This window comes from Bos grunniens, chromosome 29, assembly GCF_055505025.1.
Source record: "Bos grunniens cultivar Pamir isolate PY7600 chromosome 29, Bosgru_T2T1.0, whole genome shotgun sequence".
Classification (NCBI taxonomy): Eukaryota; Metazoa; Chordata; class Mammalia; order Artiodactyla; family Bovidae; genus Bos; species Bos grunniens.
In genome coordinates this window covers 7,432,197-7,453,561 of record NC_141193.1, presented here as the reverse complement: position 1 = coordinate 7,453,561, position 21,365 = coordinate 7,432,197, and the positions used below count along the sequence as shown (strand labels likewise).

Below are 21,365 nucleotides of genomic sequence, written 5' to 3'. Positions count from 1 at the left end.
AGCCCTCACTTCTCAGCATCTGAAGATGTTGTCTGGATTCAGTTGTTGCTTTTCAGAAACTGCCTCTGTCCCACATTCTGCCTTCTTGGACCCTGAGTCCTCACAAGTTGCTTCTGGTTCCTCTGAGGAACCAGATTCCATTTGAGGAATCTCCAGATGGGAATCTCCCAAGGATGAAGCTCTTGGCATCCTACATTGCCCCAATTTCAGTCCTCAGAGCTGTCTGCCATTGAAGGAGGAGACAGGCAGAACAGGCTCCATCTTGAAAGCAGGACTCCTTCTTGGGCCGGACTGTGGACTTTGAGCTATATGCCCAGTATCTATGGAAATGACGTACTGTCACTCGAATGTATGTTCCTTGGTTCTTTGGTCACAACAAAGATTCGGAGTGACAGACATTAAAGCCCCCTCATCGTGTCACAGCTCTCAGGTCTCGAAAGGACCATGTTATAGCTCTTAGACATATCAGTGTTACAGCTCTATTTTATTTAGAAGATAGCAGGAAAATCCATCTCTGAGGTGTGAGGGCACGGAGATCCTAAGACGTGAAGAGAAGAACGCCCCAGGGCAACGAGTGAGCTCGAGTGCTACCTTTGTCTCCTCTTTTTATACATTTATCTCTCCCTGGGCCTGTCCTATGTAAATTGGGCCAGCCAGGAGTGTTGTTTGTTTTACCTGAGGTCCTCACTCCGGACCTTCTTTTGTTCTATTTTCAAGGGTTTTTCCCTTCCTTGTCTTTTAGCCACCGCCATTTTGGACTCCTTGTCCCTATTCTGCGTACCTAACAATACCAACTGGAAAACCAGACCCCCCCGGATGGAAGAGCCCCAGGGCTCGTACATCTGTGTAACCCAATAGAATCATAAATTTTATTATGCTTATTGGGGTATGACCACAGGCCTGTTGATAACTGTCCACTGTTAACTACCTAGGCTTAAGGCATATGAATCACGGGTTTAACTTTGATTGTATCTTTTCCTTTGTTCAGACTAGTTTCAGGGAATTTGGGGAAGTGGGTTTGGGCATGTACACTTTGGGTACATAAGGTTTTCACAAAAACTGGTCGGGCTCCTTGGCTAAGAGGAGACTCTGCCTTGGGCCCGTCGGTGTAATAAACTGCACTCCACTATCTGCATTGTCCTTCTGAGTGAGTTTGTTTCCCAGAACATGTGGCTACAATACCATTACCCTGCTCACAAAGTACCCCACCTCTCTGCCCCATGCGGTCCTTGGGCCTCTCTCCTTCTGTGTGACTCTCCCCTCTCCTGCTCCCCACCCCAGATTCTCTTCTTCCTCCTGACTCTCCACCTCCTGCCCAGCTTCAGCATCACCCATGCCTCCCACTGCCCACTGCCTCTGCCCTGGTCCAGCCACCAGCTCCCTGTACTGCACATCTACAACCCTTCCTGAGAGTTCTCTACATGATAATTTTACCCCTTCCAGTCCTTTCCCAGGCTGTGGCCTGATAGACGCTTCTAATGTGCAAATCTGATCCTGCCACCCACCTCGTTTTCTCCCAGAGTCGAGCTCCATCACCTGACTGAGGGGCCTTCCGTGATTGCCCGATCTCACTACCTGGTTCCATCTTCCCCACCTCAAACCAAGGACTCCTTCCAAGACTCCCACAGGAAGCAGTTGGGAAACAATTTTATCTACAAACAAACAGCATCAGATAAGCCAAAAGCAGCTACAATGGCACTTTGTCAAACACCACAGTCTATTGTGGGTAAATGTAAAACCCCTCTGGCTGGGTGAAATGCTGAACATTGTATTGTATTTTGGTTTCTTCTTTGAACCAGGAGGCATTTTTTTTTTTTTAACTCAACTCTATGTTTACATACAATAAAATTCATGTCTTTTAAGGATGTAGGTTGATGAACTCTGACAAATTACCTGTGTAACTACCACCACATTCAAGGTTTTTCAGAACTCTTAATTCTATTCCATTTCTCTGTATGTTTATCCTTATGACACCACACTTTCTTGCTTACTATTGCCTTGGAGTAAGTTCTGAAATCAGGAAGAGTGAATCCTCCAACTTTGTTCTTTTTCAGGATTGTTTTGGCTACTTTGAATCCCTTGCAATCACATGTGAATTTTAAAATCAGCTTGTTAATTTCTGCAAAGAAGCCCTATGGAATTCTGGTTGAGATTGTGTATTTGTGAAGAATTGATATTCTTTTTTAAATGTTTGGTGAAAGTTACCATCTAAATCATCTGGGCCTGGATTTTTCTGTGTGTGCAGGGTTTTTTTTTTTTTTTTGACCACACCACGCAGGCAGCTTGTGGGATCTTAGTTCCCTGATCAGGATCAAACCTGGGACCTCAGCAGTGAAAGTGTGGAGTCCTACCCACTGGACTGCCAGGGAATTGGTTTTGATTATTAATTCAATCTCTACTTGTTATAGATCTATTCACATTGTTTATTTTGTCTTGGGGGTTTCCCAGGTGGCACTAATGGTAAAGAACCCACCTGCCAGTGCAGGAGAGACAGAGATTTGGGTTCAATCTCTGGGTCGGGAAGATCCCCGGAGGAGGATAGCAACCCAGTATTCTTGCCTGAAGAATCCCACGGACAGAGGAGCCTGGTGGGTCCATAGGCTCGCAGAGTTGGATGTAACTGAAGCAACTTAGCATGCGTGCACACATTTCTTCTTGAGTCAATTTTGGGAGTTTGTATCATCTAAAAATTTGTCCATTTCACCTAAGTTATCTAGTCTATTGACATAAATTACTTATAGTATTCCTTTATAATCTTTTTTTAATTTCTATAAAGTCATTAATACAGTCCCTTTTTCCACTTTTGATTCTATTAATTTGAATCTTCTTTTTCCTTAGTCAACCCAGCTAAAGGTTTTTCAAATTTACTGATATCTTCAAAGAACTAGATTTTGGTTTCGTTAATTTTTCTCTTTTGTTTTTCTATTTTCTATTTCATTAATTTTATGTTTTTCTATTTTCTATTTCATTAATTTCAAATAAAGTTAAAAATTTAAAATCTTTTTCTATTTTATTGAGAAATAGACTTAATTTTTTGTTTCAGATGTACAACATAACAATTATATACAGAGAGAGAGCAAAATGATCACCGAAATAGTTCAGTTATCATCCATTACCATTGTTATTCAGTCGCTAAGTCGTGTCTGACTCTGTGACCCCATGGACTTTGGCGCACCAGGTTCCTCTGTCCTCCACTGTCTCCTGGAATTTGCTCAAATTCAAGTCCATTGAGTTGGTGATACCATCCATCTCATTCTCTGCTGCTCCCTGCTCCTCCTGCCTTCAATCCTTCCCAGGATCAGGATCTTTTCCAATGAATTGACTCTCCACATCAAGTGACCAAAGTATTGGAGCTTCAGCTTCAGCATCAGTCCTTCTAATGAATATTCAGGGTTGATTTCCTTTAGGATTGTCTGGTTTGATCTCCTTTGCTGTCCAAGGGACTCTCAAACATCTCTTCCAGCCCCACAATTTGAAAGCATCAATTCTTTGCTGCTCAGCCTTCTTTAGGGCCCGACTCTCACATCTGTACATGACTACCGGAAAAACCACAGCTTTGACCATATGGACTTTTGTCCGCAAAGCAACGTCTCTGCTTTTCAACATGTTGTTTAGGTTTGTCGTCACTTCCCTTCCAAGGAGCAGGCGTCTTTTAATTTCATTGCTGGAGTCACTGTCCCCAGTGATTTTGGTGCCCAAGAAAATAACATCTGTCACTGCTTCCACTTTTACTCCTTCTATTTGCCACAAAATGATGGGACTGAATGCCATGATCTTTGTTTCTTTAATGTTGAGTTTCAAGGAAGCTTTTTCATTCTCTTCTTTCCCCCTCATCAAGAGGCACTTAGTTCCTCTTCACATTCTGTCTTTAAAGTGGTATCAGCTATTTGTAAAGACTGCTCAGACAATCAATTTACCTTCTTGCATTTATTTTTCATTGGGATTGCAAACCATTTTTGTCTTGAGACAAGAAGTTTCAAGATCCATTCTCTTACTGACTTTCAAATATGCCATACAGTATTATAAACTATAGTCACCATGCTCTACAGTATCTCCCCACAGCTTGTTAATTTTATAACTGGAAATTTGTACCTTTTGACCCCCTTCAATCAATTTTCCCACTCCCCACTCCCAATTCCCACTTTCATCTTTATTATTTCCTTCCTTCCACTTGCTGTAGGCTTAGTTTTCTCTTTTTCTGATGTCTTAAGATAGACATTGAAGTTATTGATATGAGATATTTCTTCTTCTTCTTCTCTTTTGAGTGAGTAAATTAACTTTTTTTTTTTGGCTATGCCACATGGCATGTTTGGAGAAGGCAATGGCAACCCACTCCAGCACTCTTGCCTGGAAAATCCCACGGACAGAGGAGCCTGGTGGGCTGCATTCCATGGGGTCGCTAAGAGTCGGGCACGACTGAGCGACTTTACTTTTACTTTTCACTTTCATGCTTTGGAGAAGGAAATGGCAACCCACTCCAGTGTTCTTGCCTGGAGAATCCCAGGGATGGGGGAGCCTGGTGGGCTGCAGTCCATGGGGTCGCACAGAGTCGGACACAACTGAAGCGACTTAGCAGCAGCAGCAGCATGGCATGTGGGATCTTTAGTTCCCCATCCACGGATCAAACCTATGCTTCCTGCAGTAGAAGCATGGAGTCTTAACCACTGAACCACCAGTGAAGTCCCTAAATGCTTTCTTTAATTATCAATTTTTAGACTTAATACAAAGCACAATTGAAATACTTTCTAAAATGACATTTGGGTAACTGCCACAAAAAACCCACCATTGTTTAATAGCATTTTTTTTTTCTGTTTCATGACTTAAATCTCATAAAATAAGTAGAAAAAACACAACTGATGGTTTTATCCTGTGGTAAGTCATCAAGAAACAAAGCATGGACCATTAGCAAGTAGCTCTTGGGATCTTGCAGTGAGCTAAATGAGAAATAGTTTCCTCTGAAGTCTTTGGATCTCTGTTAGTTAAAGTTTCTATTGTATTGTAGGGGAAGATACTACTGCTGGCAAAAGACAGTTAGATTTCCCTGGTGGTGCAGCAGATAGCAATCTGCCTGCCAATGCAGGGGACATGGGTTCGGTCCCTGATCTGGGAAAATCCTACATGTCTGTGGAGCAATTAAGCCCATGCAGCACAGCTACTGAAGCCGCGCTCTAGAGCCTGTGTTCCACTACAGGAGAAACCAGTTCAATGAGAAGTCCACACACCACGACAAAGGGTAGCCCCCGCTAGCTGCAACTAGAGAAAGCTCACGCACAGGAATGAAGGCCCCATGCAACCAAAACTAAATAAGTAAATACATTTTTAAAATTAAAAACAAAAAAAAATAATAAAATAAAATTAAAAAAAAAGAAAAGAGAGAGACAGTTGGAGGGGAGACTTTCCAAAACCTACATGTATGCATAATATGTTCTTTTACATCAGCTGGTAAAGAATCCACCTGCAATGTGGTAGACCTGGGTTCCATCCCTGGGTGGGGAAGATCCCCTGGAGAAGGGAAAGGCTACCCACTCCAGTATTCTGGCATGGAGAATTCCATGGACTGTATAGTCCATGGGGTCGCAGAGAGTCAGATACAACTGAGCGACTTTCACTTTCACATTATATATGTTTTTATAATGAAAAAATATAATTACACATATACAATGAAATTATATGTATACACATATGTATACATACATATATGTATACACATATGTATACATACACATATATGTAAGTATAAATGTATATATACATATATACATAATTTCCAGTTTACAAAAGGAATTCACACATTGTGAAAACTTCAAACATCACATCTCAGAAATAAATATTATGTTGCACTTATAAATTTGCCAATATTTCACTATTTTTTGATAAATTCAGTTCAGTTCAGTCACTCAGTAGCGTCCGACTCTGCAACCCCATGAACCGCAGCATGCCAGGCCTCCCTGTCTATCACCAACTCCTGGAGTCCACCCAAACCCATGTCCATCAAGTTGATGATGTCATCCAACCATCTCATCCTCTGTCGTCCCCTTCTCCTCGTGCCCTCAATCTTTCCCAGCATCAGGGTCTTTTCCAATGAGTTAGCTCTTCGCATCAGGTGGCCAAAGTATTGGAGTTTCAGCCTCAACATCAGTCCTTCCAATGAACACCCAGGACTGATCTCCTTTAGGATGGACTGGTTGGATCTCCTTGCAGTCCAAGGGACTCTCAACAGTCTTCTCCAACACTACAGTTCAAAAGCATCAATTCTTCAGCACTCAGCTTTCTTTATAGTCCAACTCTCACATCCATACATGACCACTGGAAAAACCATAGCCTTGACTAGACGGACCTTTGTTGGCAAAGTAATGTCTCTGCTTTTGAATATACTGTCTAGGTTGGTCATAACTTTCCTTCCACGGTGTAAGCGTCTTTTAATTTCATTGCTGCAATCGCCATCTACAGTGATTCTGGAGCCCAGAAAAATAAAGTCAGCCACTTTTCCCACTGTTTCCCCATCTATCTGCCATGAAGTGATGGGACCGGATGCCATGATCTTAGTTTTCTGAATGTTGAGGTTTAAGCCAACTTTTTCACTCTCCTCTTTCACTTTCATCAAGAGGCTCTTTAGTTCTTCTAAAGACATCAATTTTCTACCGTCAACCTAGGAATATATAGGAGGACTCCCTGTAATCCTTGCATCCTAGAGGAAACCACTGACATTCAGTATACATTCCTTCATGCTGGAGAGTATGTCTGTGCACGTTTAAGGTTAGTGGAGTTATCACCACAATGATATAACGTGGATAATTTTGCAACTTGCTTTTTAATCACCTTGTAGAACAAAGCAATATTCATTGCAAGGACCGTAGCTGATGTTGAAGCTCCAATACTTCGGCCACCTGATGCAAAGAGCCAACTCATTGGAAAAGACCCTAATACTGGGAAAGTTTGAAGGCAAAAAGAAAAGGGGGTGGCAGAGAATGAGATGGTTAGGCAGCATCACCCACTCAATGGATATGAATTTGAGCAAACTCTGGGAGATAGTGGAGAACAGAGAAGCCTGGTGGGATACAGTCCTTGGGGTCGCAAAGAGTCAGACACGACTTCGCCACTGAACAAGAGCAAAGCAAATCCTAGCACTGGTTGTGCCGTTTCCCTTCGCTGGAGCCTCAGTTTCCTTACTTGTAAAAGTCAAACTAGTGATTCCGTTCCAGTTATTAATTTATTGACTCTCAGCTACAAATTTATCATGTTTGCCTTCTCTGTGAATATGAATCCAGGCCCTTTACATTTTTTTTCCTTTGCCAGATGGCAGAGTGTTAAATTTTGCCAGTAGAGGGCGCTAACAGACACTGCTTGAGGAAAAGGTTTTACTTCCGGGTTTTGATGAGCCTCTCGGCGGACTTCCGCAGGGGGCCCAGCCTCCCCAGCTCAGCTTCCTGAGGCAGCTTTTACAGCACTGGGTCTCTGCAGTGCAGGTGGCCAGCAGCCCTTAGCCCGCAACCTGGGAGGAGTGGAACGCCTCTAGGGAGACTCTTCATGAACAGTTTTTCCCAGCATCGTAGGGGGTGGTTTTCCAGCAAGTTTCACGGGGCGTGCACAGCATTTGAGTAACTTCTCTACCATCCAATGAGCCCCAGCCATTCCCTCTCCAACAGGTCGGGATCTCAGCCCAGCCCTGGGGATGGGAGCTGCTACTTATATTTGCTATTCCTGTGCCCTTTAGAGTTCTCTTTACTTCTTACTAGTCAGTTCCTGGTTATCCCAACCCCCTGTAAATAATTTTTATATTAGACTTTAATATAAGTCTTACACGGGCTTCCCTTGTGGCTCAGGTGGTAAAGAATCAGCCTGCAATGTGTGAGACCTGGGTTTGATCCCTGGGTTGGGACGATCCCCTGGAGAAGGGACAGTCTACTCCAGTATTCTGGCCTGGAGAATTCCATGGATTGTATAGTCCATGGGGTCACAGAGTATAAATAATATACATTTATAAAAATATAAATATAATATATTTATTTAAAATAAATATATTTATAAAATATAAGTAATTCTTATATTAGACTTTAATATGTATAATATAAACAGTTAATAATTCTTTATATTAGACTTTTCCTGTTCAAATCACTTTGTGGTTTTTCTCTGGCACAGATCCCCTACACTGTTATAAAGATCAAATTGCAGGCAGATTCTTTACCAGCTGAGCCACCAGGGAAGCCCCAAAATATTGGAGTGGGTAGCCTATCCCTTCTCCAGCAGATCTTCCCAACCTAAGAGTTGAACTGGGGTCTCCTGCATTGCAAGCAGATTCTTAACCAGCTGAGCTACCAGGGAAGCCCAAATAATTCTTATATTAGACTTTAAGGCTAATATAAACAGTTAGTGATTCTTTATATTAGACTTTCCCTATTAAAATCACTTTCTTTTCCCCCTCTGACTGGCACAGATCCCGTACATTGTTACAAAGATCAGACGAGATCCTGCAGGGAGAGCTCCTAGTTCAGTGCCTGTGGGGCAGTGAGCACTCAGAAAACAGTTGTAATATCTCCACCACAATCATCATTTCTCCTTGTCAGTACCTGTAGAGCAGCCTCTTTCTTAGCAACTATTGTTCTGCTTCTATAGTATGGATGGAGTTGTGAATCGCACTATTCCTGATGGAATTTGCATTATTCCAGTTTTCCATGACTACAAACAGCCCTGTGATTGCTGCACAGAAGAGCTATCTTTTATTGAGCTGCAGTAGTTACACATATTAACTCAGGAATCCTCACAACATGCCTAGTGTATTAGCTCCCATGGCTGCTGTAACGAATTGCCACAATCTTCGTGGCTTAAAACAACACATATTTATTATCTTACAGTCTGGATGTCAGAAATCTAAAATGAAGGTGTGGGTAGGGCTGTGTCCTTCTGAAAGCTGCACAAGAGAATCTGTTTCCTTGTCTTTTTCAGCTTCTAGAGGCCACCTGCCTTCCTTGGCTCATGACCTCTTCCTCCCATCCCTTCACCTTCTTGATCCAACTACTCACTGTGATCCTCCTGCCTCCCTCTTACAAGAACCCTTGTAACTGCATCAGGCTGGCCCAGATAATCCAGTATACTCTCGCCATCGCAAGGCCCTTAACTTAATCAAAACAGTAAAGTCCCTTTGATTGTATAAGGGAACATATTCATAGGTTCCAGGGATCAGGATGTGGATATCTTTGAGTGGGCATTATTCAGCCTCCCACACCTATGAACTTGAAACTACTATTCCACTCATTTGACAGGTGAGAAAACCGAGGAACAAGGAGAGTAATTAACTTGCCCAAAGTCACACAGCTCATAAGCAGCAGAGTTAGGATACAGGCAATCTGGCTTGATAATCCAAGCTCTAAGGATTACATAGCGTTGTTATAAATCTTCGCATACCTGTATAAGCACTTGTGTAGAATATATTTCTAGAAGTGGAGTGACTGGGCAAATTGTTTAACAGTTATTTCCAATTCTTCCTTCATGACAGCTGTGCCAATTATTTCCCACCAGCAGTGCCTGAAATCCTGAACTGTTACCCCAACTCTTGATGCTCTAGGGTCAGAATGTTACTTGAACACACAAAATCAAAAGATTTTTACTGCTTCTTATCAACTTAGGGACTGAAAAGTGTTTCTCTTCATGAGAGGAGAGGAACAGTTCCTTAGATAATAGTAACCAAAAAATTACAGTTGGAATAAAGAAGCATCGATTTCCTGGAGAAAAGAAAATCATTTCGTTACCTTAACATACTGTAAGACCGCAAACATTGTCCTAACACTGATCATGAAGACCAGCTTCCTGTCTTCACCAAGACTTGAACGTTCTACCTTGTCAGAAGCACTGCTTCTGAGAGTTTTATTTTCCACCTAAATGGGCTGTTTTCATCTCCCATGTCATCTCCTGAAGATCTCTGGGTAATAAATCACTTCCTTCACTGAGCCTTTTCAATCACTCCCTTTTGGGGGGCGGGGTCACACTGGTGGCATGGAGGATCTTAGTTACCTGGAGGATGGAACCTGTGGCTCCTGAAGTTGAAACACGGAATTTTAACCCCTTGACCACCAGGGAAGTCCAATCACCCTTCTTTATCTTGCAACCATGCCACATGTGTTATTTATAGCTTGCTTTTCAAGGTTTTCCATTTTCCTTCCCAGTGTATGAGACCAAATACTTCACTAACCCCAAAGGCAAACACTTAATATAGTTACTTTTAGAGTCTTCATTTTACAGATGAGGAAAAGGAGTGAAGTGACAGGTTCAAGTTCCCACAGAAATGGGATTCAAACAGGCATCTGCCTAAAGATGCTCCTGATCCTACTGTGTCTCCTCGGGAGCAAATGGCCTCCTGGTGTGCCCTTGAACCCCAGGCCTGCCTGCCCTGGGACTTCCCTGGGTCTTGGCCAAGCTTGCAGGGCTGCTTGCACTCGTCCTGGCAGGTGACGAAGGCAGCCAGCAACACTCAGGCCCTGCTACTTCCTACTGCGTGAGCCTTCAGAGCCTCAGTTTCCTCATCTGTAAGATGGGAACAACACTGGTCCCCCTCATAGGCCAGTAATGAGGAGCTGGTATTATCCCCATTTTGTAATCGATGAAATGGAGGGTCACACTGTGAGGTCAGGCTGTTCCCTTCCTAGGCTGCTAGCCTCTGTGTGCCAAGCTCAGCTGGAGAAGCAGAGTTACAGAATCTGGGAGGCCAATCCTTTATCTAGCTCTTCTTTTGTAACTCTTCCTGGTGTCCCCTGTCCATCCTGTTGTATCTCCTCGCTGTTCTTCTGTGCACTGGGACTTTCAGATGCCCCCCACCCCTGCCCCAGCTCAGGGGCCCTGCCCTTCCTGCTCTGGTTTCCTCTCTAGGTGAGGCCCCATGCATGGCACAGGACTGATGTTTGGCAGGTGCTAAGAGAATGTGCCACTAACTAAACAACACCGCCAGGCCCCTGTGTTGTTAAACCCTCCTCTCCAACTGTGATCTCTACCCCAAAGCATCACTCCAGCCCAGCCTGCCACACTCCATCATCCCACAAACACAGTTCAGACTTAAGTGGGGCAAAGTTCCAGACCCTGTATTCTGGTATTCAAGCCCCCTACTTTCTCCATTTTCATGACAAGATGCTCCCCACCCCCAACACTAACAAGTCCATATTCACAATGTTGTCCCCATCTTCCCAGGGAAGTCAGAAGAATCTCTAGTTAATATTTCTATTCTGCCCCAAGCGGCCAGCACTGTCTGATCGTCCCTCTGAGTGCCCTGCACAAGTAGTTGGATGAGAAAAGGGACAAGTCTCTGCTGAGCAGTGGCTCTGTGTCAGGTAAGGCACCCCAGTTTATAGATGGGGGAACTGAGGCTCCCAGATAATGTGAGTTCCCACAGGCAGTGATGGGGGCTGGGCCAGGATTTGAACCCAGGAAATGGCGATCCACTCCAGTACTCTTGCCTGGAGAATTCCACAGACAGTGGAAGTCGGTGGGCTACAGTCCATGGGTTCATAAAGAGTCATACACGACTAAGTGACTAATTTTGATCAGGTTTTTTTTGTTTTTTTTTTTAATCTACTGACTTTAAGGGGTGTGTCCCTGGTGGCTCAGAGGGTAAAGAACCTGTCCGCAATGCAGGAGACCTGGGTTCAATCCCTGGGTTGGGAAGATCCCCTGGAGAAGAGATGGCAACCCACTCCAGTATTCTTGCCTGGAGAATTCCATGGACAGGCAGGCTGTAGTCCACGGGGTTGAAAAGAGTCGGACACGGCTTACCATCTGAGCAACACCTACTGACTCTGGCATCCCTTCCCCTTGAATCTGCTCCCAAGGGCATCCCAACCAGACATTTCATAATCACTCTCAGAACTCTCGTCCAGGCTCCATAGGGTGTGGCTGCGGGTCTGTCCCCAACCTTGAGTCCCCTGAGACCTTACCTTTGGAGGAGCCCCTTGCCAGCCCAGTCACTCCTGGACACTGGACTCTGTCCAGCTAAGGGGCCAGGTTTCCATCAGTGTGAAAGGCATTTGAGCTGCTGACAGACCCTCTCCGCACAGACACTGGGGGACCTGGAGGCGATGCTGGCCCTAGAGACAGAGAGCCAAGTCTGCTGGGCTCAAGGGAGGAGGGGGCCCTCTTGACCTCTTGGCTTCTTCTGGACGTGCTGGGTTGTCCCTCCTCTGCCCTTCTCCTTTCCTAGGTTCACTGCCTTTTCCCTCCCCAGGCTCCCTCCCTTGTCCCAGGGTTCCTAGACCTTCCCAGGACCTTTGTTTCACTCTGCTCCCCAAACACGCTCCTTTTCAGAGTTCTGCTTCCTTATGCCTCTCTCCCCTGGTCACTCCATCATTCCACCAACACGATGCCTCACTGGATCCTCGAGGTGCCCACCGGCAGGTGGGTGCAAGAGTCTGGCTTGGGGACAGTCGCCCTCCCCAAGTTTTTTCCCACTGAACACTGCATCCTTTCATATCTTTCTATCGACTTCCTCTCCCATTTCTCTCTCTCTGCTTCCTTGCCTCGGTTTCCCTATCCTCTGTTTCTTCTCAAGGTCTCATCCTTATATAACGCTGGGAGGTGGACTCTATTACCATCCACATGTTAGACATAAGGACACAGAGGGGCTGAGAGTTTAGGGGACCTGACAGAGGGGCAGACCTGGTAACTGGCTGGGCCCGAGCAGTTGCGCCAAAGGTTGGTCTCCCAGTCACCCTCCGACTCCTACTCCGCCCGCCGACCACGCCCACCGACCAAAACCACGCCCATCCGGTTATGCCCCGCCCTCGCCCCGCCCCGCCCCGGCTCGGGCTGCCGGAGGACCAGGAGCTCAGGCGCCCGAGGCCGCCGCGGCGGCGGGGACGATGTGGTTCTTTGCCCGGGACCCGGTCCGGGATTTCCCGTTCGAGCTCAGCCCGGAACCCCCCGAGGGCAGCCCGCCGGGACCCTGGGTCCTGCACCGCGGCCGCAAGAAGGTGAGAGCGGCCCCGCTCTGCAGGCCGCGGCCGACCTCGGTCTCGCCTAACTAGCGCCGCCGGCTCCGCCGCGTCGCGCCCGCCTGACGTGGCTGCGGAGCCTCTAGGACTACGGGCCGAGGGAGGGGGACGGGCAGTGTCGACGTGGCGGGCGGAAGGACCGAGGGACCCACAGGCGGACCCAACCAGGGTTACGTGGGCCGGGTTCAATCTCCGAGGGGACTTGGGGAGAGACCCGGCCGGCGGCCCTTCTCTTCCGGCACTGAACCAACTCCGGGGACTTACCTCGGAGGTGGAGTGGTCAGCAACCTGAGGCCACAACCTGAGGCCCCTCTGCCCTCCCCCAGGCCACAGGGAGCCCGGTGTCCATCTTCGTGTATGACGTGAAGCCCGGTGCCGAAGAGCAGACCCAGGTGGCCAAAGCTGCCTTCAAGCGCCTCAAAACTCTCCGGCACCCCAATATCCTTGCCTACATCGATGGGCTGGAGGTACCTACCAGCTGCTCAGTCTACCCCACCTCTGTCCCTCACTTTCTTCCAGTCCTGTCTTCTGTCTTCCTGTGGATTTCCAGCCCTTCTGCGCCAGCGCCCCACCCCCCCAGATTTGACTTCCCCTTCTTTGCTCCTATCCCCATGTCTCTCATCGCTTCTTGCTCTCCCCCATCCCTCCCTGATACCCCGTGTTCCCTTCTTCAGACAGACAAATGCCTCCACGTAGTGACAGAGGCTGTGACCCCGCTGGGAGTATACCTCAAGGCGCGAGCGGAGGCCGGTGGCCTGAAGGAGCTGGAGCTCTCCTGGGGGCTACACCAGATTGTGGTGAGGTGGGGGGGGCAGTGGGGATGAGAGCAGGGGTGGAGGGGCTGCAGCTACTGGGCTGTGATGGGTCCTTCTGCCCCTAGAAAGCCCTCAGCTTCCTGGTCAACGACTGCAGCCTCATCCACAACAATGTCTGCATGGCCGCTGTGTTCGTGGACCGCGCTGGCGAGTGGAAGCTTGGGGGCCTGGACTACATGTATTCAGCCCAGGGCAATGGTGGGGGACCTCCCCGCAAGGGGATCCCTGAGCTTGAGCAGTATGATCCCCCGGAGTTGGCTGATGGTAGCGGCAGAGCGGTCAGAGAGAAATGGTGGGTGACTAGGGGGAGTATGTCCCATCCTGCCCTATTCTGGAAGCCTCCTGTAGTCTCAGGACCCCTAGACTAGCTGGCACTCCCTCCATCCCCTGCTGCTTGGCTGGGGAGGGAACCAGGGTCCTCAGGGTGGAGCCCACTCCTCGCTCCCAGGATCCTCAGGGAGGAAGGGCAGGAGAAACACAGGCTTTGGGGTTAGGTGGTTCTGAATTTGAATGTTATGTCACCTGGGATGGATGTCCTTGTTTCTCTGAGCCTCAGTTTCCTGATCTGTCCATTGGGGCTAATGAAACCTGCTTCTTGAGGCTGATGGGATGATCAGCTAAGGAACACAGCCCAGGGTTTGCCATGCAGTGACTGCCTGGTGCCCAGGGTAGGTTGGAGGCCTATGCAGGCAGGTGGCAGAGTCTTGAGCAGCTCTGGTCACTGTCTCAGGTCAGCTGACATGTGGCGTTTGGGCTGCCTCATCTGGGAAGTCTTCAATGGGCCCCTACCTCGAGCGGCAGCCCTGCGAAACCCTGGGAAGGTGAGTGTCCGACTCCACCTGCACCCCAGCCCCTCTCCCCCAGCCCACCAGCCGCTGCCCTGACCCTGACACTTCTCCCGCAGATCCCCAAATCACTGGTGCCCCATTACTGCGAACTGGTCGGAGCCAACCCCAAGGTGCGTCCCAACCCAGCCCGCTTCCTGCAGAACTGCCGGGCGCCTGGTGGCTTCATGAACAACCGCTTCGTGGAGACCAACCTCTTCCTGGAAGAGATTCAGGTGAGCCCCTTGCACCACCCTGGGCTCTGGCCCTACATTCCTCACCTCTGTGCGCAGATGATGGAGCTAGGCTCTTTGAGTTCATACCCTGGCTCCAACTATTGCTTATTTAAAATATTGATCTATCTGTTTGGCTGGGCCAGGTCTCAGTTGTATCTTGCAGGATCTTCCATCTTCATTGTGGCATGCCAGATCTTTAGTTGTGGCATGTGGGATATCGTTCCTTGACCAGGGATCAAACTCTGGCCCCCTGCATTGGGAGCTCAGAGTCTTAGGCACTGGACCATCAGGAAAGTCCCTCTAGTTATTATTTATGTGCGACTTTCCTCGGCTGAAGTTCAGTCCTATTAATAGTACCTGCTTCAGAGGAGCCGGATGAGGAGTCAGTGAGTCTGAAGTGCACAGTACAGTGTCTGGCACATAGTGGGTGCTTCGTGAGTGCGCCTGGCACTCTGTTAACTGCACACATACATTCCAGCCCTGGCCCTGATGTTGGCTGCAGGGTGGGGAGGAAGAGTCAGACCCAGACCCCTGCCCTCGAGGCTCTAGCATGGGGTGAATGATCCAGGTGTCCACCCTTGGGGACTCTCACTGGGGAAAAGGGACAGAAAACACGTAAATGAGGAAACGTGCTTCCCGGTTGCAGATAAGTGCCCGAAGGAAAAGAGTGAGGGTGGTGCCTGGGGAAGAGTTCTCAAGGGTGACGTCTGAGCTGTGACCTGAAGGGTGTGAAGGTGGGAGTCATGGGGATGGTAACTGGGGAAGAAAGTTCCAGGCAGAGGGAACCTCTTTGCGAGGAGGGAGCCCGCAGCTTAACCTCACTGAACCTCAGTTTCCTTATCTGTGTGGTGAGGATAATGGCGGTGTCTGCTGACCCACAGGGTTGTTGTAGGGGATGCAGAAGGGAGGCTCTGTCCCCTGCCCTGGCCTTGTGTGGGGCACAGAGAGGTGATGAGAGTGGAATGGGAGGAGTGACAGGGCTTTCATGGCCCTCCTTGGTCAGTGGAGTCTTGACTCAGATGGGGCTAGGGGGCCGTCAGAAGATGGGAACCTGCGCCGAAGGAGAAGGTGCTGGAGAAGTTGAGCCTTGCGGCCCCCGGGCAGTATGGGCGGCAGGAGCTCTGTTACATGGCGTTCTCACATGGCTGACTCCGCCGGGCTGCCCTTCTCCTTAATGTGCGCCCCATAGGAAACAAGCTGTTTCTGGAGGGTCCCGAGGAGAATGTGGGAGGGCCCTGCCTGGAGGCCTCCCTTCCCATCGGAGAGCAGAGCGATGGAGGAGCCCAGCTGTGACTGTCAGGGGGCAGCCTTGGATGCGGCTTGGCCTCTCTCTGGGACTGTGCTTCCCCAAACCCTGTGTCAGAGCACTAAGCCTGCCTGCCACGTCAGACTGAGCTGCTACAGCCCAATCAGGTCCTCCCCAACCCGGGTTAGAGGTCACTTCTGGGTCAGGCAGCGGCTGTGGCCATGAGGGTACAACCAAGAGAGCACAGGGACTATGGAAGCGTACTGGACGGGGCTGTAACACCTGTCCGGACTCTCTTGCCTGGTGACCTTGAACCTCAAGCCTCTTCCTTTGTAAATGGGGGAATGAGAGCACTTCTTCACAGGGCGCAACACAGCAGAAGTGCCACACCACTGGGCCACGCCCTTTCTTTTTATTTATTTCTCTGTTTATTTGGCTGTGTCCAGTCTTAGTTGCGATATACAGGATCTTCATTGCATCATGCAGGATCTTTGGTTGAGGAGCACAGACTCTCTAGTTGTGCGTGAGCTCAGTTGCTTCACAGCATGTGGGATCTTAGTTTCCCAACCAGGAATCAAACCTGCATCCCCTGCATTACAAGGTGGATTCTTAACCAGCAGACCACCAGAGAAGTCCCCACACCCTTCCTTGACTGCTGCTTAGCTGTGTGACTTTGGATAAGCTCCTTGCCCTTTCTGTGCCTCAGCTTCCTTGGATTATTTCATCTGTGTAACGGTTTAAGAATATAATCCTGCCTGGCCATGTGGTCTATGCTCAGGAAGTGTGAGTTGTGGATAGGACAGCCTCGGGGAGGTTAGAAGGATGGAGGGAGACCATTGAGCTGACGGTGTGGCCTGTCTCGGCTCAGTGAGAGGACCAGATCCAGGGGTAAATGCACCTCGTCCCCGCCTTCTGACAGCCTGCCACGCCTCGACCGCAGAGCTGCCGGTGAGCCCAAGCCAACAGGGCCAGGTGGCGGAGTAAGCCCTTATCCCCTGCTTCCTTGTACCGTGTGCTTAATGGTGCTCCTGGGTTAGCGGTCTCTTCTGTGGTCCTGAGGAGCTAAGGCGATACTGATAAAGGGCTTGACCCCCTAGTGGCCGCTTTCATAGCGGCAGGTCAGGTGGCAGTGCCACTGACTGGCTGGGCGCCCCCAGTGTGCCAGGCGCTGCGCTAGCAGCGTTAGTGCGCCTTCTCTGGTTGGATCCTCAGAAGAGTGATGAGGCGGTACAGGTGTTACCCCATTTCACTCGTGGAGGAACTTGCCTAAGGTCACGTTTGGCTGCTCAGTCTCACACTCGCTAGTGAAACTGTCGGTCACTCAGTCCTGTCCCATGGACTGTGGCCCACCGGGCTCCTCCGTCCATGGGACTTTCCAGGCAGGAATACTGGAGCAGATTGCCATTTCTTTCTCCAGGGGACCTTCCCAACCCAGGGATCGAACCCACGTCTCCTGCATTGGCAGGAGGATTCCTTACCACTTAAAGCCCCCTAAAGTCACATGGCTAATAAGTGGGAGAGTTGGGCTTTGAACCCAGGCAGTCTGGCTCCGCAAGCTTGTTTTCCTTCGGGTTGGAGGTGACCCCATGTCCTGGCCCTTGGCTGAAGGGACCGCGACCAGGCTAATTTCTTGTTCCCTGCCTCCTGCCCACTCTCCCCCAGATCAAAGAGCCAGCTGAGAAGCAAAAGTTCTTCCAAGAGCTGAGCAAAAGCCTGGACTCGTTCCCTGAGGATTTCTGCCGGCACAAGGTGCTGCCCCAGCTGCTGACTGCCTTCGAGTTTGGCAGTGCGGGGGCCGTGGTCCTCACACCCCTATTCAAGGTGAGTGGGGCCTGGAGCCTCAGTACCTGTGGGGCCCAGAGACTGGCTGAGTGGCCTGAAGGGCAGAAGAGAGGGCCGTGGGTGGGGCCAGCCTTGCCAGCGTCCTGGGAGGGGAGCCTGGTCAGGGGGCCCCAAGCCCACTTGAGGAGCTCTGACATCCAGCGGTTCAGCAGGCCATGGCCATGTGACCAGCTGTCAGGGAGACATGGGGACCTCCTGTCCTTGGTGAAGGGAAAATCTGTGCCTCCAAAATTCTTTTTCCAAAGACCCCTTGCTTCACAGCCTACAGCCCTTCCTCCATTTCCTCAGGACAGTCTCCCCGGTCTGACCCGGACACTCTGGTGCCCAGGGGTCAGCTGCTCACCGCCTCGCTTTCCTTCCTCCCTCCTGACTGTTCAGCACTTAGCTGTCTTGGCTTCTTGGGGCTGGATCCTCTCTCCCTCCTCAGATCCCAGCCTGCCAGTAGCTGGACACCTACCATTCCCTGCTCAGTGGGAGAACCCCTTCCCCAAAGGAACTTGGTGTGGGGGGAGGTGGGGAGGACAGCAAGTACATCCTGTATACATCCTGTGTAGCTGGGAACCCCCAGAACTTACAGGCAGAATCCTGTGTGCACATGGGATCTAGTGCCTGATTACAGGGAAAGGCCCAGAGCTTCTTCGAGCCTCCTAAGAGAGGCCTGACTTAGAAAGGGCAAGGGTAGGGCTAACTTGACATGGAGTCTGGGCAGAGGGGCTGCTGAGGAAATGCCCGCCTCATCCCACCACGATCACCCTGTTCCCACCCCGAGAAATCAGCAGGGAGCCTGAGGAAGTTCACTGAGCCCAGGGACATCATCCCACTCGTGTGGACGTGGCTGAGCCCCTCTTCCTGCTCCTTCTCAGGTGGGTAAGTTCCTCAACGCCGAGGAGTATCAGCAGAAGATCATCCCTGTCGTGGTCAAAATGTTCTCCTCGACTGACCGGGCCATGCGCATTCGCCTCCTGCAGCAGGTAGGGGCCGTGGGGAGAGCCTGCCCGCTTCTACTCCACCCAGACCTCACCCTTGCTGCAGGGTAGGCCCCTGTCTCACCTCTAGCCCCAGGCAGATAACTTGAGCCGTTGCTTTGGCTGCATGGGGGCCCCAGAAACCCCTCCTCGAAACATACACACAGGTGAGGGACCAGTGAGGCTGTGCTCTCAGGAAGTCAAGATAATCACTGGGCTCATTGGAGGCTTAGGGAACGCCCCCACCCAGGCTGCATGGCTCAAATGCTTCTCCCTGTGCTGCCCAGTCTCCCGGGTTGAGCCTGTTGTTCTGTTGTTCAGTCGCTAAGTCACATCCAACTCTGACCCCATGGACTGCAGCATGCCAGACTTCTCTGTCTTTCACTATCTCACAGAGTTTTCTCAAACTCATGTCCATTGAGTCAGTGATGCCATTCAACCACCTCATCCTCTGCCACCCACTTTTCCTCCTGCCCTCAATCTTTCCCAGCATCGGGGTCTTTTCCAAAGAGTCGGTGCTTCACATTAGGTGGCCAAAGTATTGGAGCTTCAGGATCAGTCCTTCCAATGACTATTCAGGGTTGATTTCCTCTTGAGGGGGGATAGCGTCTCTCTTGCCAACCCCCAGGCAGTTGGGAGCATCAGACAGGGTTGATGGGATCGGGGATGGGGGGCCGCTGCGTTAGGTATCCAGGTATCAGTCCTTCTCCAACTCCAAACACTCCAGCCTCCTCCCAGCACTCCTCTAGGCAGGGGTTATACCCTTTTTATAGAAAAGGTTGGGAGGCTCCGAGAGGGGGTGTGACCACTCCAGCTCTCCAGCACCCAGTCCCTGGTTCTTCTCAGCCCCCTCCCTCGCCCCCAGCTCCCTCTTCATTCCATGTGGCCCTGAGGCCAGAGGCACGGTGCAGGGCTCAGGAGACTCCCTGGCCAGCCAGTGTCTGCTGGGTAGAGAAACCATGCCAAGGGTGGCCCCCTGGCTCTGGTGAGGGGTGGAAGGCCTCACCGTGTTCTCATGCCCCAACCCGGGCCGCAGATGGAGCAGTTCATCCAGTACCTTGATGAGCCAACAGTCAACACCCAGATCTTTCCCCACGTTGTGCACGGTTTCCTGGACACCAACCCTGCCATCCGGGAGCAGACAGTCAAGGTGGGTGTGGCCAGGCCCAAAGGGGCCACCCCTGGTTTTCTAAGGCTCAGAGGCGGCTCATCAGAGGACACAGAGGCCTTGGTTTTGGTCTGTGGCTCAAACAGGGTATGGGAGGGGCAGACAGGCACTGTTCTGCATGTGGGTCCTGGCTGTGGGTATAGCACTGCAGGTGGTCGGGGGAAGGGTGGGTATGGCTAATAGTCCTGAGTGCAACAGACATTCATGAGACTGGAGTGCAGATGGGGTTCCCCTTCCAAAGCCTTCTGGGTAAGGCCCAGGAGCAGGTTGGAGGGCTCTGGCGGGTCTCCTCAGCACCCAGGGTCACTGGTGCCCTCCCAGGAGGCCCCTCCCATGTGTGGTACCCTGCCCACTCCGGCCCACACTCTCCGGTCTCCCGCCCTGCAGTCCATGCTGCTTCTGGCCCCAAAGCTGAATGAGACCAACCTCAATGTGGAGCTGATGAAGCACTTCGCGCGGCTGCAGGCCAAGGACGAGCAGGGCCCCATCCGTTGCAACACCACCGTGTGCCTGGGCAAGATTGGCTCCTACCTCAGTGCCAGTGTGAGTGCCCCGCACACGTGGCAGGAGTTCTGTCAGCGTCACAGCCACATCCCCCAGGGTCAGGTCCCCTTGTGTGGGGGCTGTCACCCCACACATACACACACACACAGACCCAGGCCCTGGGTGCTCCAGTCCCCATGTCTGAGGGACAGAGTAAGTTGTGCCAGGTCACACAGCCAGTAGGTGGTGGCTGCTGGAACCGAACCTAGGTCTGCCTGCCCCCTCAGGGTCTGTGAACGCAGACACTGCACCCCCCGGGCACTTAGCAGGAATGATTGAATGGGTCAGCAGGGCAGGCAGGCAGGGAGGCGTGGCCCGGCCCCAGGGCAGCTTCTGCTCTGGCCCCTGTCACTCTGAGCCGTGGGCCGGTGATCTGGAAGGACAAGGCAAGATCCAGAGTTGTCGTTAGTGATTAACTCACACCTGTTAGACTCTGGAGGCCCTGTGGTTGGCCTCTGTTGTGGCAGTTCTGGACCCCAGGACGGACCCTATACCCAGGAGCCCTCTTCCTGCCCCAGACCAGACACAGGGTCCTCACCTCCGCCTTTAGCCGGGCCACAAAGGACCCATTTGCACCATCCCGGGTCGCGGGCGTTTTGGGTTTTGCCGCTACCCACAACCTCTACTCGATGAACGACTGCGCCCACAAGATCCTGCCTGTGCTCTGCGGCCTCACTGTGGATCCTGAGAAATCCGTGCGAGACCAGGTGAGGCGTTACTGGGGCTGGGCCCTGGGGCTGGGGGTCCGGGGGTAC

The 21,365-nt window shown here is 50.4% G+C and overlaps 1 protein-coding gene and 1 long non-coding RNA gene across 6 annotated transcripts in view; one reads left to right on the top strand and one right to left on the bottom strand.

The window, feature by feature from the left end:
* Positions 1 to 1,501: 1,501 nt before the first annotated feature.
* Positions 1,502 to 12,752, bottom strand: LOC147341888 (uncharacterized). Its single transcript, XR_015157954.1, has 3 exons — positions 12,637 to 12,752; positions 11,919 to 12,068; positions 1,502 to 1,652 (listed from the first exon to the last, which is right to left on the bottom strand). It is a non-coding gene; the product is annotated as an uncharacterized LOC147341888 (long non-coding RNA).
* Positions 12,753 to 12,773: 21 nt separating this feature from the next.
* The window catches only part of SCYL1 (SCY1 like pseudokinase 1), an 11,032-nt gene continuing 2,440 nt past the window's right edge, over positions 12,774 to 21,365 (top strand). For 4 of the 5 annotated variants that reach the window (XM_086384900.1, XM_086384899.1, XM_086384901.1 and 1 more), the window contains exons 1-11: positions 12,774 to 12,950; positions 13,298 to 13,438; positions 13,646 to 13,768; positions 13,852 to 14,078; positions 14,517 to 14,607; positions 14,691 to 14,846; positions 17,755 to 17,913; positions 18,798 to 18,905; positions 19,936 to 20,049; positions 20,455 to 20,610; positions 21,129 to 21,317. In XM_086384900.1, the coding sequence (XP_086241026.1) occupies positions 12,840 to 12,950; positions 13,298 to 13,438; positions 13,646 to 13,768; positions 13,852 to 14,078; positions 14,517 to 14,607; positions 14,691 to 14,846; positions 17,755 to 17,913; positions 18,798 to 18,905; positions 19,936 to 20,049; positions 20,455 to 20,610; positions 21,129 to 21,317 (1,575 nt within the window). In that variant the 5' untranslated portion in view covers positions 12,774 to 12,839. Of the gene's footprint in view, positions 12,951 to 13,297; positions 13,439 to 13,645; positions 13,774 to 13,851; positions 14,079 to 14,516; positions 14,608 to 14,690; positions 14,847 to 17,754; positions 17,914 to 18,797; positions 18,906 to 19,935; positions 20,050 to 20,454; positions 20,611 to 21,128; positions 21,318 to 21,365 lie in introns of all 5 variants that reach the window. The other variant, XM_086384902.1, reaches the window with a different exon arrangement.